Source organism: Pipra filicauda, unplaced genomic scaffold, assembly GCF_003945595.2.
Source record: "Pipra filicauda isolate LSUMZ 115617 unplaced genomic scaffold, ASM394559v2 scaffold86_size2582843_pilon, whole genome shotgun sequence".
In the NCBI taxonomy this organism is placed as follows: domain Eukaryota; kingdom Metazoa; phylum Chordata; class Aves; order Passeriformes; family Pipridae; genus Pipra; species Pipra filicauda.
Window position 1 is genome coordinate 1052615 of NW_024105053.1, and position 17816 is coordinate 1070430.

The window sequence follows — 17816 nt, forward strand, 5'->3', positions numbered from 1 at the left end:
TGCAGAGCTTCTAAGACTTGATCAGGTCAACACTGCATTTGACTGAACAGTGTTGATTATACATGTGCAACATTAAAAAAAAAAAAAAAAGAAAAAACCACAACCAATGATGAACACCATATTTGGCAGTAGTCTCTCAGTGTTCATTAACAATATTGCATTAGCAGATCTCTTCATGTGGCTTAACATATAACACAGTGAGTTGATATGACCGTTTTCAGGACAGAGGAAGCACAGCATAAATACAGTATATAACTTTCACAAATACAGGATTTCCAAAACTCTGGCAATATTATAAAAATAAGAATGAAGCTTCATAAGCAATTAAATACAAACAACTGGGCTTACATATTTACTGTACAGTAATTCCTGATAGTGCTTTGCAGAACTGAATTTATTTACAATATTCTGTAAAGAGCAAATGCCATTTCACTCAAAGCTAGATGCATGAAGAAAATAGAGAAAATAGAGATGCTACTTTAAGGTAAATACTTCTCATATCCAATGTCAAGATTTAAGTGGCTTTCAACCATTCATCAAATTCTTACTTTGGCCAAGTTTATTTTTTCAATTATTTATTTTTTCAATTTCTCAATTTTTCAAAATTGAGAGACCAGTTTTTAAAAAGTTTATTTTTTCAATTACAGTATCAAAATTGAGAGGCCAGTTTTTAAAAAAGGAAGAAATGGCAGCTGTTCCCCATAGACAGATTTTTTAGGTGCCTACACATGGACTTGCAGAACAGACTTAGGCAGACTTTCCTGATAAGCCTAACTAGTAGTTCCATGTCATTTATACAGAAGCAGCAGGATCCAGTACTTAATAATTACTTTACAATTATGTTTTTAAACAATTGGCTTCAATCTTTTTGATATTCCAAACATTTTTCACACCCAAACCTGCTTTTAACCATGGCTGATAATTAACTGATCCCCTTTAGCAGTACTAATCATAACACAGATGCACCCTGCTTGCCCTTCGACACCTGCTTGATCCTCTTGCAGGTTTTGACTACAGGAGGGAACAGCCCCAAACTTAAAACACCTGAAAAACAAGATAAATAATAACTTTCTTCCCAACTCTGTCCTTTTACATTACTTCAATTTATCACATACTTCATCTATTAACTTCCACAAATTGGTAATGAGCAGTTTCGTAATGACTCCTCATGTAGGGCATCAAAATACCACTGGCAGACATGCTGTCACATGTCACAGCATGTGAATACACTGGGTGTGTGTATGCATCTGAGGCGTTAGGCAACCAGTTTTATCAAATCTCTGTTTCATAAAGCTCTGGAATTGCAACTGATCCAAGGAGGTAAGAGAGGAGGATGTGCCAGCAGTATCAGCACAGCAACAGCACCAGTGCTCCGGACCCAGAAAGAAAACACTCCCCTGGGGAGATTTCTTCCAGTCACTTCTCACAGTCCTACTCCACATAACGAACACAGAAAGCAACAAAGCAGCAGCCGACCAGAGCCACCATGGACGCCGAAATCACAGTGACGGCGCTGCCAGCAACACTAACCAAGAGCCCCAGGCCCACACCAAGGATGATCTGGGCAAGCTGGACCATGCAAGTGAGAGCAGCACAGTCAATGCCCTTCCCTCGTCCGTGCTCTCCTGTTTGTTCCCCATCCTGCAGCTTCAGGCTCTGCAAAGAAGCACGAAAAAACCCCCAGTGAGACGGGACGGTTTTGACAACATGCAGCTCTTGGCCAGTGCATTGGTACAACCCCGAGGTACAGCAGGGCATGCTGATAGCTCCCTGCTTCCCTTATTGTATCACAGAGGTTATGGAACACAGAGATTTCACAAGTAACAATGAGTTGCCCAAGGTTCCACTGAATTGTCCGGTTTTTCTCATCTGCAGTTTTTCCCTCTATCCCTTCTCTCAAGGAAGCAATTGAAACTTGACCAAAAAAAATTAGACATTTCTTTCAAATTCAGGTCAATGTGAGCTCTGTCAAACTTACATTTAACAGTACAGGACTGTCATGGATAATTTAGTTGTAACTCATGGCTGAAGGAGAGCCTCAAAGGGATATCATACTATCAAAGAATCATCATAGAATCACAGGATGGTTTGGGTTGGAAGGCACCTTAAAGAACATCTAGCTCCAACCTTGCTGCCATGGGCAGGGACATTGCTCAGAGCCCCATCCAACCTGGCTTTCAACACCTCCAGGGAAGGGGCATCCACAGCTTCTCTTGGAAACTTATTCCAGTGCTAACAGTAAATGATTTTTTCCTAATATCTAATTTAAACCTACTTTCAGTTTGAAGCCATTGCTCCTCATCCTGTCACTACATGCCCTTGTAAAAGGTCCCTCTCCATCTCTCTTGCAGGCCCCCTTCAGGTACTGAAAGGCCACAATTAGGTCACATCGAAGCCTTCTCTTCTCCAGGCTGAACAATCCCAAATCTCTCAGCCTGTCCTCATAGAAGAGATACTCCTCCCTCCTAATCAGTTTGGTGGCTTCCTCTGAACTCAGTCCAACAGGTTGATGTCCATCCTGTTGTGCACCCATCCACACAGAGCTGGATGCAGTGCTCCAGGTGGGTCTCACCAGAGAGAAGCTGAGGGGCAGAATTCCCTCCCTCACCTGCTGCACACCCTGCTTTGGATGCAGCCCAGGACAGGATTGGTTTCTGGGCTGTGAGTGCACATGGCCGGGCCATGTCCAGTTTCTCACCCACCAGCACCCCAAGTCCTTCTCTGCAGGGCTGCTCTTGATCTGTTCATCCCCCAGCCTGTGTTGGTACTGGAGATTGCCCCAACCCAGGTGCAGCACTTTGCACTTGGTCTTGTTAAACCATGTGTGATTCCCATATGCCCACATCTCGAGCTTGTCCAGGCCCCTCTGGATGGCATCCTGTCCTTCAGGTGTGTCAACAGCAGCACTCAACTTGGTGTCATCTACAAATTTGCTGAGGAGGCACTTGAGACCTTTGTCTATGTAACCAATGAAGATATTAAATAACACTGGTCCCAGAAAGGACCCCTGATGGACATCACTTCTCACTGACATCCATTGGGACTCTGAGCCATTGACCACAACCCTCTGGATGTGACTGTCCAACTACTTTCTTATCTATCTAACAGTCCACTCATCAAATCCATCCCTTACCAATCTACAGAGAAGGATGTTGTCAAAGACTTTATAGAATTGCAGAAAAATCCCCACACACATACAGAAGCAATGTGCTCTGAAGTTATGGTTTAAAGTGCGTAAAGGAATTCAGTACCAAAATCTAAATGTAATGCTTTTCTTGCTGGGGAAAAAAGCAACCTGAAAACAAACATCCAGACTAGGATTCTTGTACACTACTGAGGACCATTGTTACCTACTAATTACCTGTGTGTCTGCTATGATGCACATAGCAGAGCAAAAGCCTTCATTTATTCTATATAAGTATCTTGCACGTTAGCACCCTGTGAGGCTGGTGAATCACTGGAACAGGTTGACCAGAGGGGTTGTGGAGTCTCCATCCTTGGAATTATTCAAACCAAACCCGGGGCAGCCTGCTCCAGGTGGCCCTCCTTGAGCAGGTTGGACTAAATGATCTCTGGTGGTCCCTTCCCTTCCAGCTGTTCTGCAATTCCCTCCAGGAAGGAATTATTCTGGGGGTTTTTGAAATTATGTGGTATTTTCTTATTTATTTTTCTTCTTGCATAAGCTGTTGCACAGAGGAGGTTGTATTGTAACAACAAGAGGTTTCCACACTATAAGGCTAGCTGCACTGCTGTCTTCTGGTAGACAAATGCTCATGGTCATTAAGATGCTTTTTGGTTTTTGCAAAACCTATTATCTTGCCTTTGAGCTATTCCCACTCAAGGCTCACAAGTACTGGAAACAAACAGTCTCTTCCTAATCCAGTAGAAAAAACTGAATTTGGATCCTAGGGAACAGCAGCACAGAACAGGAGTTGAAATAGCAACATTGTTAAACCCAGCATATGATTTTGGAAGAATGCATAGTGAGGGAAGATATCTGCTCTTTGTTCTGGAATGATACAATCCCAATTTCAGACACTTTTTTTTTTATAAATTATATCTGTTTTGCTAGACTGTTCCCAAGGTTCCTATGTGCCAGTGGTTCTGACCACAAACACATGAATGTGTAAATATATGCAATTTTGTGCTTGATGTTTCCTCTTTATTTTTTCCTAACCATCTTGTACATTATAGAAGATTTGAGCTAAACCTCAATCCATTAGTATCAAATCTAACATAGAATTATACATCATTTAACATCTATCATAGCAAGTACCATACACCAAACAAGAAACAATTGGTTGCCTTACAAGCAACATCCGAATATATTGGCCGATTAAATATAAGTTCATGTACACATCAGTATGTTTTATTTCACTTCTGTCTTGGAACTGCTCTGAATCAGAGCTAGACTAAAATTTTGCCTTTATTCCCTCTCTCTGAGGTAGCTGGCCTGAGGTTAGAATTGTGATCTCGCCCTAAACTGGGTTCATTCCCTGTCCTTTTTTATATCTTTATAAACTCTACATCATGATCATTCTCTGTTGGAAGGACCAAAGAAACAAACTGAAAAATTAGGAATTAGATATGTGAAGTATTTAACCCCATTAAGACATCATCCTCCTAGGATTCAATAGAATAGAATAATTAAAGAGTTTTATTGTGTTCATCATTCAGAGGGTGTGCCAAACAGTAGGACAAGTTCCCCAGCACTTGATCTAGCCCTATCTTGGTCTCAACTGTGTTTCTGTGTGGTTTTTCAATGGTTCAAATTTTCCTTTATTAATTTTTTCCAATGTCCCAAGATATACTGAGAACTTTTCCTAAGTCCTCCCAACTCTCCTTAATCCTTCTTTGTTCCCAGCTGTCTACTAACTTGAAGACTTGAGAGAACTTTACCATGAAAGAATTCCACACATTACAATACATGAAGATCCTGCTGTGCTCAATATCAACGTACAAGATGTGCAAGCTCTTCCAAATTTTCCTTGGAAACAGTATTTTATGCTGTGGAGGACAAAAACCCAACCACAGACATTTAGAAAGATAATGAGAACGTGGTATACAATTAAATACTGAACCATGTAAAGATGTTTCTCCTTGAATTTCATGTGTTTATTAGCTAAGAGCTTCCGCAACACTCTGCAGTTAACTAAAACTGCCAGTCTTTATAGGATTTCTATTAACCTCAGACACTGGTAAGTCAAATCCTCTGCTAATGCAGCTGCAAGGAACAATATAAGGAAGGTAGCACATGAAGGCAACACAAGTGGAACTCTGTCATCTGCTTACTGCCTGAACACATACTGTGATTTGCTTGGTTTTAGTTCATCAGAGACAAATAATTATATGTCTCATTGTAGGACTGTTTGGAGAGTTTGGAGCTGGGACATTAACTCTCTCTGTCAGAATTCATAATATGTCATCATTAATAGTTTTGAAATTAAAATTAAAAACTGTTTATCATTATTTCTACCCAGTTTACCCCCAAAATAGACTGAACAGACACAGACAGACCTAAAGTTACGCTTCCTTAGACATTGCACTCACCTCTTCTTCCCTGTGGTACTCTGCAATGAGGTGGAATGGCACTGTGTACAGTGTGCTGGACATGACTCCAAAGAGTGAACACAGAGCCAGAGTGGAATAGACATTGGGAAACAAGCCAATTAATCCAGTACCCAGTCCAAAAAGGAGGTATCCGATGAAATAAAGTCCTTTTAATCCTATGTATGGCAGAAGAACTTTCTGCACATCTGTGAAAAGGAAGTGAAAACGCTGATAAGACTAAAACAAAACAGGCCACATTCCATCAGAGAGTTCATTAAGGGGTTTTATTTTGTAAAATGAAGGAGATAATCTTACTGATTTTGGAAGTTGCCTCAAATTACTGTAGGTATAAGTTTGACAAAGTATACTTGCTCTCTCTGGGAATATTCTGGCATAGCCAGCTCCAGAGAAGAAGTAGTTAACAACCATTCTGGAAGAACTGCCCTCATTGACCTTAGAAACATTAAGGAAACTTCCCTGTCTGACCATCCAGGAGCCACTCTGGCAGTCACACTCTGCACCACTTGAGCTGGGACTGAGGTCCCTTCAAAGCAGGGAGCTCCAGTGAATGGACAGGTCCCCAGTTGATTCTCTACACAGCCCACACTTGCACAATCAGCCCAGGTTTCCTTTCAGGCTCCATCCCAGGTTTCCCATGGCAGAGTCTCAGACGTCTGGATCCTTAAAATAATTTAATCATGGTGCAACAACAGGATAAGAGCTTGAACTGGTGCCTTCAAGGAGGGACCCTGAACAAAGGAAACCCTGGGCTCTTACACACTCACAGTCTAAGTGCATGAAAGTTTGGGGTCACTGTCTCCTGCTGTGTCTCTGGGTGTCCAGTCCCCTGTCTGGGCCACAGGGCTCTTTTGCTGTGTTCCAAAGGTGAAAAGATTTCCCTTAAGACTCATTTAGATGCTCAGTTCAGCCCCTAAAATGTTACTTACTTGAGTTTTCGGATCACAAATAGTTTTTTTAATCCCTGGTAAGCATTACAGTGAAATCTATCTGGGGAGTTGTGCTAGCATGTTTACGCGTAGTTTCGGAGAGCAAGACTCAAGCTTCTGGCAAGAATTTGTGCATAGGGAATGCAAATGGGGAGAGGGCACCTTCAAGAGCCTACAGCTACAGCATTGATGGGTGAAAGATCATCTCAGAATTTAGTCTGGCATTTAACTCCAGGACAATTTTCAGTGTTCATGGTCAGTTCACATGCAGAACAATGTCTTACTCCCAAAGTGACCCTTCATCATGAGGTCAGGAACCGGTCGTGTAAAGATACGAGTTTCTAACAATGCTGAGAATGTAACATTTCTTAAAGTTTTAATGTGGAAAAAACCCCCAATTAATTTGGCATCATTTTATGTTTTTTAAACAGTGGCAAACAGCAAATAGCTTCAAAAACACAGTGTTGGAGTTCATTTGTGGGCACTTACAAGAATAGACTGATGAAGAAATTGCATTGATGCACAGTCCCCAGCATCCCATCTCTACTCCTGCTTTGTAGGTAAGGTAAAGTGTGGAGTTGTGAGGTGCATAAGGATTACCTTGGTATACAATCTGAAAGAGACCACAAGGATCACAGAAGGTAAGGATGACTGCAGGTAGAGAATGCTTCCCTCTTACAGGAACAAGTACACAACACAGGGTCTCATCCCTGGTAGGGAGCATCTGGAGAATCTGTTAAGCAGTGTCCTAACCACCCCTCTATAATTCTGCAGGTTTCACACTCACTTCTCCCCAGTTATCACATCCCAGGCTCCTCCTCATTTATTACCCTCTGCCTTTTCCTGAACTGTGCATTCTACATTGATTAATTTGCTTTTTTTCCTTTGGGTATCTCACTCCCCACTCTCCTTCTCTCTTCATGTCTGCCTTCTTGTCTTAGCCTTTCTTTCCCTAATTTATCTACAAATAATTTTTTTTTCTCTTTCAGGCTTACCTCAACACACTAATTTTTCCACACAGTAACTGTCTTACTCAGTTCCATATCTAGACAAGAAAAATTTTTTTCTTTCAGTCATTCATATATACTACAGGGAAAAAAAACCCTTCCTCTTGCCTTGCCTGTGAAGACAAAAATGGCAAGGAAATGGGAATACTGCATGGAAACCACAGAAAAAAAGGAAGTGGCAGCGAGTGGATTTGTGCTGGGGGCATATTAGTACTCTGGAAGAAAGGAGGTAGACAGGTTCATATAGGCAAGAATAGCTGTTAAGGGCATATAGTCCTTCTGCCTGAGAATGGCATGGAAAATGGAGCACTGGGTGTTATGAAGGCAAATAGTTGCTGGCCAAAGGGCCTCAGGGCCTCAGGGAAAGATTTACGGAGGTATGGAGGGACAGACAAACTCAAGAAGACAAGAGCTTTCTGCTACCAAGTATCTCAGTAGTGCAAAGAGCTGCACAGCCTGAGGCCGAGGAGGCTGCAGTGCAAGGGAATGGCTTTGTGTGGACAGTGCCCATGCACTAGGATAAGGCCAGCTGCACCGAAGCATTGCTCCAGTTAGGAAACCTGCCCATCTCAGAGAAGCTCTGAAGCCAATGCAGAAAATGCGTGTTTGGACAAGCTCTGAGAGCTTCATTTGGAACAGTTAAATAGACACAAACAGCCTTACAAATGATGAAAGGTTTTTCCTGACAATTCAACAGACTGGCTCAGAACAAGGGCCTGACCTCAATTTGCTGTTTTACAAAACCCTTGTTGAGCCATCCAGATACAAATGGATCTGACACCAATCTCATTTCTGCAGGATCATAATATCATTTAATTTCTTTTTGATGGAGGAGGAGATGCTATTGGGAAGGAGAAGCGAGAGGATTTTACACTTTTACCTGTCCCATGAAATCCGTGAAGAAGAGCATGTTGGATAGGAAAGCCATCCATCCAAAGAGGTGGCTGACGCACAGACAGCGATAGTGGGATGGCATGCTTAAAAGTGTCTTCAAGAGTGATTTAAGGGTCATCTGCCTTTGATCCTAAAAGCATATATTTAAGAATAATTATTGTATTATTGCCTCAAAGGATAATAAAACAGCTGATAGCAAATGAAGAAGGCCTTAGTATCTTTTCAGTGTTAGGCTTCCAAAGTTTTTTACTTTTTGCTAGGAAAGAGTTGCTTGTATACTAAATGTCCTTCAATACATAAAATTCACAGAAACTCTAGGAGAGCTGGGGTACACCAACAAGGAAGCAACATTTCTTGCTGTTATAATCAGTAGGATTATTATTTATGTGTAGTACCACAGGAAAATTTTCTGCCAAAACAGATTCAGGGAGTTAAAAAAAAAACAACAACAAAACAACAACAACATAAACAACAAACCAAAACCCCAAACCAACAAACAACAGCAAAGCCAATGAGAAACAAAAATTATTTCTTTATGGAGACAATCAGCTTTACATTGAAAATTTAAAGCTGCCACAGAAAAAAAAGACGCTTACAATACATTTTGGTATCGGTTGTGGATTTCTAAGCATTTCTGAGCCCTCATTCCTGTTACATTTTATGTGCTAAATTCCCTAGAAATATTGTTTTTCTGGGGAAACTTCTACCTCTTGAGGCATATCACGAGACTTCCACTATGTACTGTCCCCCCTTGTATGAAGCAGGGTAAGCTATGATTCACCACAGGAGATGCAGCACCACTCCCAATCCTGGCACCCATAGAATGTGAGTTCCAGCATCTGAACACCTCATACCATTGGAGAAATAATTCAAAATCAAAACATTATTGGTGCTAGTTAACCAATGTCACTGATGTGGAAAACCCACATTTCTCACCACCTCCAAAGCCTCACATTATCTCCCTCCTCTTTGTCTCAGCCCTGTGCACCAAAATTTTCAGTTTTTTTCCAGTCACATTCATCAGATCACTTATATACTTTTAATATTTTTTTTAGCACTATAGGTGTGCTTGATGAGGTATTTTGACATGTAATTCTTCCTACAATAAAGCTCCTGAATGGTTCTTTGCTTTTAAGTTTAAAAAATACTATTTTATCTGTGCACGATGGAACACTTTCAATTTTCTTTTGTATTTCTTGTAGACAACAGTGTGGGGAGACATGGTAAGGGAAGCTGTATGGTCACAAAATGTGGAAGAACTGTAAAAGTTATGTTAATTACTGGAAATTACTGGACTAAATTTTGTCTTCACTTTCCTCTCAGATGTCATTTTTTCCTTTCTTCTTTCAATGTCATAGTTACTTTTTACAATTCTTCTTTCATTTGAACTGGGTTATGCTGCAAGCTACTCTATGAATAATCACCACATTTAAAGTTGGAAAATACTTTGCTTCAGTGGGAGGTTTTTAATCCTCATAGGAATGCCAAAATTCAAGTTGCTGACTTTCACCTTGAACTACATATTGTCCGAATCCCTTGGAATTTCTCTTGGCATCACTGTCTCTTTTAAACAGGGTAAGCTTTATATTCTTCTATAATTCTAAGAAAAACCCTAAAAATTCCACATTGACTCATTACTGTTATTTCAAGGATACTTACTATCTTTTGACTTGGCTTATTGAGTTTGTTAATTCTTTCTCACAGTTCTTTAAAACTGCCTTTCCAATCAAAGTGTTTAAAGCAAGGTCATGGAACTACAAAGGACACTGCTGTGATTACAAACAATAATTTGACAGCTAGATAGAAATGCTTTCTTTCTATTTAGATGTTTTAGAGACTGGAAATGGAAACTAAAGTCTTTAATGTGCACATTCAATACGCACCAACACACAAATCACATGATAACTTAAATAATGTGCTGAAGTTTGGCTCTGTTTAAATGATTTATCCCGCAAAAACTCACAATACCAAATAATCTTCTCTGTAAATTCACTACAACTCAAGCCACAAGATGATTTATAAGGATACAGAAGAATCAATATGACTTGGGTATTATGCCAGTGGACCCTGAGTAATTTGGCACCATGCAGAAGAACACAAGGCTAATCACTTTGGATGTCTGTTCATACTGCAACAGGTCAAATCTTATTAATGATCATGTTAGCTATTAGCATGTGAGAGCACAGTCCTTAATTTAGAAGATAGAGGGCCGTGATGCCTGCAGTAATGAAAAAAAGAGTCAGAAAAACAGGAAGCCAAACCATTTCTTTAAGGAAGCAATTACAGTAATGAATGAATCAGAAAACATGTGCCACAAGAGACAGACAATTAAGGCAGTGAGTGTCTAGAATTTATACACACTCAGGCACATCAAAGAAACATGAGACAGATCAAAGCTCTGTGAGACTCTAACAGGCTGCCCAGCCTAATCAGAGAGGAGGGAAATGGCACAAGCTTGCTCAGAGACACCAGAGCTTCCCCTCAGGTCTCAGATGTTATTGATTCTGTGGAATTAGTTCTTGCCAAGGCCAAGGCTACCCCAATCCACAGTCTGCTCCCCATACTTCCACTGCATTGCTCTCTCTTCTTCATTTGCTTTCCTTTCTTCAGAGCCCACATGGTCCAAGCAATCCATGACACTCAGCATCTCCAACAATTTGGAGGATGCTCGGAGAGAACAGTGCTGGTGCAGGATGCTGGCTGCTCAAGCTGGCCTACAGTGAGGAAGCTCAGACAGCATCATGGTGTGCTGGTCATATTGTCCAGACAACTGTTACCTTGCTGTCTGCCTCTCTCTGTGTTTGCCTGGCATTCTCATCAGGCAACATTCACCTTACATACCTTTGTTTTGTATCTGGTGTAATAATGTTTTTCTTCAGGTTAGAAATACCAAGTGCTATTATAAAAAGAATTACAAAAAGATAATAAATCCTTTATAGCTCAAACATGAGTATAGGTCTCTAATTTATAACCATCTGCACATGCTCAGTACTTTTAACCTGATTTAACAAACTTTTATCAGGGATGGATATACATAATGCCAAGAGATCAAAGGTGAAATTAAAACAAAAAGCAACTCTTTCATCCATTCAAGCAACTGTTTTTGTTATCCATGGCTTACTAAGGGTACCATGAGAGAGCCATGAGAATTCCTAGCACTAAAATCCATCAACAAAATATTAAAAAGTATTCCCAAGACCATTCTAGAAATGTGCTCCCCAGGTATTTTTCTGTTAGATCACCTTCTCCTAGTTCCTGAGATTGAATCAGCCTCTCATAAAAATGCAGTAGAAACAAAATAACAGCAAGGATTTGAAAGTACTCACTATTCTCTCCCACCTTAAAGTTCTGCCAAAGACACAGCTACAACATCACTTCAAAGTAAAACTAAAACTCTGGTAGCAAGGTAGCATTGCTGTAGAACTAGAAATTTTAAACACACTCGTACTCTCAATAAATCCTCAATGAAATGTTGTCCAGCAGCAAACCCAAATGTTTACTAGACCAGGGAACACACACTTTATATGCACTAAATATGAAAGTGTTTGGACTTCTGTGGGAATTACAGATCTATATCAAAGATCAGTGATCTGTAGTCCTTGTTCAAAATTTGATATTAATTATATCAGGACTAAAGGACAGAATAGATCCTCTTATCAAAATTCACGTGGGGAGCATATCAAGAAACTGACACAGAGCAAAAAACTGAACCTGGTTCTCCCTTGTCCCTTCCAACTGACCAAAGCTTCAGAACTAGCCCGTCTCATCCCTCTTGCTGGCAATTCTTTCTAAATAAAAAAAAAAAGAAAGCAGGCTTTCTCCATCTGTATCCTGGTGAATGATTCTTTTTCTGTGCATGTGAAAGGGCTCCATTACAAATAGTCAGCATTAGCTAATTAAAGGGTCTCTAAGGATGTAACGATATGTCCCACAAAATCACCTCTGCACTTACCTGTGACACAACTGTGCATTTCCCTGGTTTAGCTGCAGCCTTTATTTCAGTGCATGTTGATTTTAAGTAACCATTCTTGATTTCGTCCTCTGTGGAGCTATATTTATGGGGTTCAGTCACTTCCAACAAGAACTTTGCCTCTTCATTTTTGTATCTGAGTGGGACTTCAGGAATACTGCACAGATGCACGGTAAGGCAGATTATGAAAACCAAGGCTGCGAAGAGGAAAATCACTTGGAATTCTGATGCCGAGGAATATCCTAGTACAGTCTGACTCCAATCCATAGCACCTGTCAGGTAACCCAGGGCTCCTCCCAAACCTATAATGGTGGAGAAAAAAGTAAAAATCTACTGGCATTGATAAAATAAACAGAGTACCCAATACCCCCAACATGTGATCCTCTCTAGAAATGACAGAATAATCACTCTTCAGATATTAATCACATGAAGTAGGAATAGCAAGCTAATCACATACATGAGCAGTTACTAAAACATCTCTTGAAAAATCTCCTCAGATCTGGTAGACTGAGCTCTCCCGAAAATGCCTGAACATACAGCAACATAGGCCCCCATCTTTTCTTGCCTCTTTGAAGCTCTATTTTCTTTGAAACAGTAGAGTAATACAAGTAAAGCAAAACAGAATTATACTGAAATTTATGGTTTGTGTTTTTTTTAAATTTCACAGAACAAACAAATATTTTTAAAATTATATCAACACTATCTATAGTTTTGACTTTGTAAAATGCATTTTGTATTGCTTCATCTAAACAGAAATACTGCTTCCATGTGAAATTTTTTAAACAACAAAATAAACTCAAAAGCATTGGTTTGGAGTTGTACAAATCCAAGTCTCTCACCACTTGGAACAGAAAACAAAAAGGATCAAATGTTTAATTCCATGTACTAATTTTCTCAGAAGAGGTAGACCAAAAGGTAAAACGAGAGTGCTACCTTCTGCCTTGAAATTAATAAACTCAGTGTTCAGTTAAATTATTTTTTTTTGATTTCTTCTTTTTGCTATGACTGCACACAGAGGTGCACAAGAAAGTGCACGCTGTTACATTCAGTACAGTGCTCTGGCAGGGGCAGCAGCTTTGTAGAGTCCTGACACCTTGTTAACCAGCTGGCTCTACAGGATGTGTGGCAGTCTCACAGGCTTTTGAAGGACTTGCAAGCATTTCTACTCTTCTGCCTAGGAGACCTGATGACAGTGTACAGCAAAACAACTCTAACACAAAGTAACAGCACCTACAAAACATGGGATTTTGATTTCATTCTGGGCTTTCTGTACTTTTTTTCCCCCCTCCTGAGTCTGGTTATGGCCCTTCTTCATTGTGTCCTATAGCATTTCTCAGGGGACTGTATCCTTGCTTGTTTAATGAAAAACAATTAAGTTGTTAATAGCTTTTTTGAATAAAATTTCACTACATGTTTGCAGTGTATGTTTGCAGAGAGAATTTTTGACATTTGAGGTTATCTTTGCATACTGTTTGAAAAAAAAGAATCGTGATATTGGAATGCAGCCTGAATGTTGCGCGTTGGATATGTGAATTCTTCCTTCCACTTGTCTCAGTGGCCATAAGTTTCATAACTACAAAGCTATCAAGTTTCATGTTCAAACCTTAAACTGAAGACCAACTGGAGAGTAAAATCTTAAAGATATTTAGTATAAAGGGAAGGAACCAAAGTGGAGAAACAAAGTAATATCTCAGACAGAAACTAGAAAAGAGATGGGAAGATTGCTGTCTACGTCTAATTGGGATAAAAAAAGGAATGATAAACATAGACTGTACAGAATGGATGTCAAGATTAGATTTTAGGGAAAACTGTCTAATACTGAGGCTGGTGAAGTGTTGGAACAGATTGCTTAGGGAGGGCTGTAGAACCCCTCTCAAAGGAGATTTCAAGAACGGACTAGGGAATTCCCATTTAGGAAGGGTTAAGATACAAATGAACTTGCTACAGAGGGCACAGGTGTTGGATCTAGCCATGCAATCTGCCCTAGTTTTATTTGATATTATTTATCCCCCATCCCTTTTCACAGCTTAGTACACAAATGAATCAGATCCAAATTTGGAGCCTCCAAATGTGGAGCCAAGGAAAAATTGCAACCAGATTTCTGCTGAAGGCAAGAATATACATACAGACTCATTTCTCTCTCTGTTCAAACAAGTGATTCTTTAAAATTTTATCTGTCAGTTTGTAATGGATAATACTGATTTCACTTCCATGTGGCTTTAAGGTTCCCTTAAAATTTGTGTTCCTGGACACAGGTATTACATATGTCCAAAATCAGCCCATTGTTAATAGCTACTATAGCTCCCTCCTTGAGCAGAGTAACTGCTACTGAATCTACATGGCTCTGCTTTTGGTGTGGCTCTGCAGACACAAACATCTGCTTTAACACAGATTGCATGACTTCTCAGGTAGTCTGCTTTTTGTCTAGTCCTTTAACAGTCACTCAGCTCCTCCCAATGCACTTTGCATGTACACAGCCTTACGTGTCTTCCCTGTGCATTGTCTCAACACAGGGCTCATGTACTGCAGATGATTTCATAGAATCACAGAATGTTAAGGGGTTGGAATGAACCTTAAAGTTCACCCAGTCCCAACCCCCCTGCCATGGGCAGGGACACCTCCCGCTAGACCAGGTTGCTCAAGGCCTTATCCAACCTGGCCTTGAACACTGCCGGGGTTGGGGCATCCACAGCTTCCCTGGGCAACCTGCGCCAGTGTCTCACCACCCTCACAGTAAAAAATTTCTTCCTAATATCTAACCTAAATTTCCCCTCTTTCAATTTGTACCAATTATTCCCTGTCCCATCTCGATTAAGAGTCCCTCTCCAGCTTCCCTGTAGGCCCCTTCAGATACTGGAAGTTTGCTGGGAGGTCTCCACACAGCCTTCTGTTCTCCAGACTGAACAGCCCCAAGTTTCTCAACCTGTCTTCGTACGGGAGGTGCCCCAGTCCTGTTATTAACTTTGTGGACCTCCTCTGGACTTGCTCCAACAGTTCCATGTCCTTCTGTAAATCAGCAGCATTCCAAACATGTACAAAGACAAATGAAACTGTTAACTTTCGTTGCAAGAGCCTGGACCGAACCACTTGGATCTATTTTGTGGAGGTTGTGAAGTTCTGAATTTAACACAGAACTTCCATTTTTACATAGCACATACTGGAGCACTGCTGAAGAAGAGGAATCAACTAGTCTGGTTTGTGCAGCTCTTGCTTTCTGCCACATGCCGAGTTAAAAATGTTCTTTCTATGTGCAATAGCAAGGAAACAAGTTACAGTCATTAATTTTTGCTTCACCAAAAACCTGAAAAAAAATCAAACCAATCTGAATAAACAGTACTTCATTTTTTAAAATAATTAACTGCTCTCAGCTAAATCACGGCTATGTTGCTAAAATTGTTTATGCCAGCAGCCTTCTGCAGCAGAATTCTTGCAGCAGTAATCACAAGTTGCTGTTCCCTGGAGTAGTGAAAACCCAGCAACAAAAGACTCGTGACTGAAGTGCAGGATCAGATGATCAGTTCATTCAAGAGTAGAAACACAGTGAGGATAAAATCCATGCAATCACCTTCCTCTCCTTCGAAAGGAAGGGAGGAAAAGAAGGGATCTGAGTACCTGTAAAGAGGGCGTGGTAATGCAGACCCTTCTCTTTATCCTGATGACAGCAGACATCAAATAAATACGCTTTGATGGGGCAATCAATAAAATCAGCTGCAAAATCAAAAAGCACTACTCCCAGCATGGTAATGACTATTGCCCACGTCCGCCGCTTTTCATTCTCATCGATGAAAGCTACAAAAAGAGAAACACCCTCATTCTGACAGCAACAGTGCCATGTTCTGCAAAACCACATTTTACCTTTCCTGATACCTCCAAATCTAAACAATGACTGGTTATGCAAGAGAGAACAGTGACACCAGAATCAGAGCAGAGAAGCAGGAGAACTGAGTCTGTGTAGCCCTGAGATGTGCTAGGTTGACTTACTGCCTTGAGTCAGCACATGCTCAGGGTGCTCCAAGCTCCACAACCAAGAGAATCACTATCCTTAATCTACTCCTTTACCCCTCCATGGCGTGCTCTGGTAGACCAACATATGCACTTTGTCGTACTTTTTGGTTTTTTCTATTTGTCCCACCCTTCCATTGTTTTAGATAATCAAGAGTTGACTGCAACATCTCTTTCTGGGCAAACGAAACCAAGTATATTCAACATCAATGATATCCAGAAAGAGAGAATAAATCAATCCCTAAAAACACACACCTCCCCCCTCTGCCAAGTCATATATCAGCAACACCTTTTCATCAAGACTTTAAGAAGTTACATCCCAAGTTGAAATATAACAGTATCTGGGCATGTCATTTCTATTTAATTTTGCATATTCCAGGTGCAACAGAGTTTCCAAGGAGTTAAAGACTTCTGTTGTTCACCAGCATGACAAAGTCTCCAGTGCTGCAATAACTGAAGATATGTATTTTTGAATGCTAATCTACCTAAAATAGGGATGAACAGATAGATATTCAGTTTGGATGTGTATTACATCGCAAAAACAATATTATCATTTAAGCTAATAAGGTAGACCTTAGTTCGTAAAATCTTCTATGGGGCTAAGCAAATCTTTACTTGTACAAGCTTGTCAGGCAACAGAAGGCTGTAATCACACATACAAATTACAGAACACTATGGATATGGTACATAACATGCAGCGTTAGGATTGAATGTATATGAAGATTTCAGTGCTCCCCAGCTCCTTCAATGCAGCTGAGTCACATGATACTCAATTTTAACAGTCCATTCTAAGAAGGAAAAGAGGAACCCCTCTCCTTCTTGTGATTCAAAAGGCTAAAGATGAGTTTTGTCTGTCAGTGCATGCCCCTCACTCACCTGAGATCATCACGTCCCCATTGAGGTACAAAGCCATGCCTAACAGCATTATGATGCCTAGACCCAGAATGTAAGGTCGCCTCCTGCCCCAGATACAGGTGCAGTGATCACTGGCTGAACCTACCACGGGCTGCAGCACGAAGCCCAGGATAGGGCTGATGAGCCACACCAGGCTGTAGAGGTTCTTGGGCAGCCCTACACTGAGCAGCACCGGCGTGACAAAGGCGGCCTCCACGGCATAGCAGAACTCCCGGCCAAACATCACCATGCTGTGCATGACCAGCCTTCCCACCGCTCGCCTCCCGGGCACCACTGCTCCAGTCCTCAGCACTGACTGCCCCAGAGCCTCCTCCTTCTCTCCGGTGCAGTCCATATCAGCCTTGGCCACTTCAGAAGCGGGTGGAGGAACCCTGTGGAAGCTCTCTTTCGTTAAGGTCATTGCTCCGGCTGCATGCGGCGCTGGGGCAGGTCGGTGCTGCCTGCTCCGGCTGACATGGGGCCCAGATCATATGCCGGGTGGGATCGGTCTGTGCTGGGGGAGGGACTCACATACTTTCATGGCTCTGCGAT

At 41.1% G+C, this 17816-nt stretch overlaps 1 protein-coding gene across 1 annotated transcript; it reads right to left on the reverse strand.

The window, feature by feature from the left end:
* Positions 1-217: 217 nt before the first annotated feature.
* SLC45A2 (solute carrier family 45 member 2) lies at positions 218-17685 on the reverse strand. Its single transcript, XM_039390754.1, has 7 exons — positions 17247-17685; positions 15981-16157; positions 12339-12670; positions 8385-8528; positions 6987-7110; positions 5551-5756; positions 218-1656 (listed from the first exon to the last, which is right to left on the reverse strand). The coding sequence occupies exons 1-7, from the start codon at positions 17683-17685 to the stop codon at positions 1432-1434; spliced, it is 1647 nt and encodes a 548-aa protein (XP_039246688.1). The 3' UTR covers positions 218-1431.
* Positions 17686-17816: the final 131 nt, after the last annotated feature.

Excerpts from the sequence above, each read along its gene's own strand:
- SLC45A2 (XM_039390754.1), bottom strand. The coding sequence starts at position 17,685 with ATGACCTTAACGAAAGAGAGCTTCCACAGGGTTCCTCCACCCGCTTCT. Across the intron at positions 7,111-8,384 it reads TCACGGATTTCATGGGACAG|ATTGTATACCAAGGTAATCC; the intron begins GTAAAAGTGTAA and ends GGTCTCTTTCAG. Across the intron at positions 1,657-5,550 it reads AGTACCACAGGGAAGAAGAG|AGCCTGAAGCTGCAGGATGG; the intron begins GTGAGTGCAATG and ends GCTTCTTTGCAG.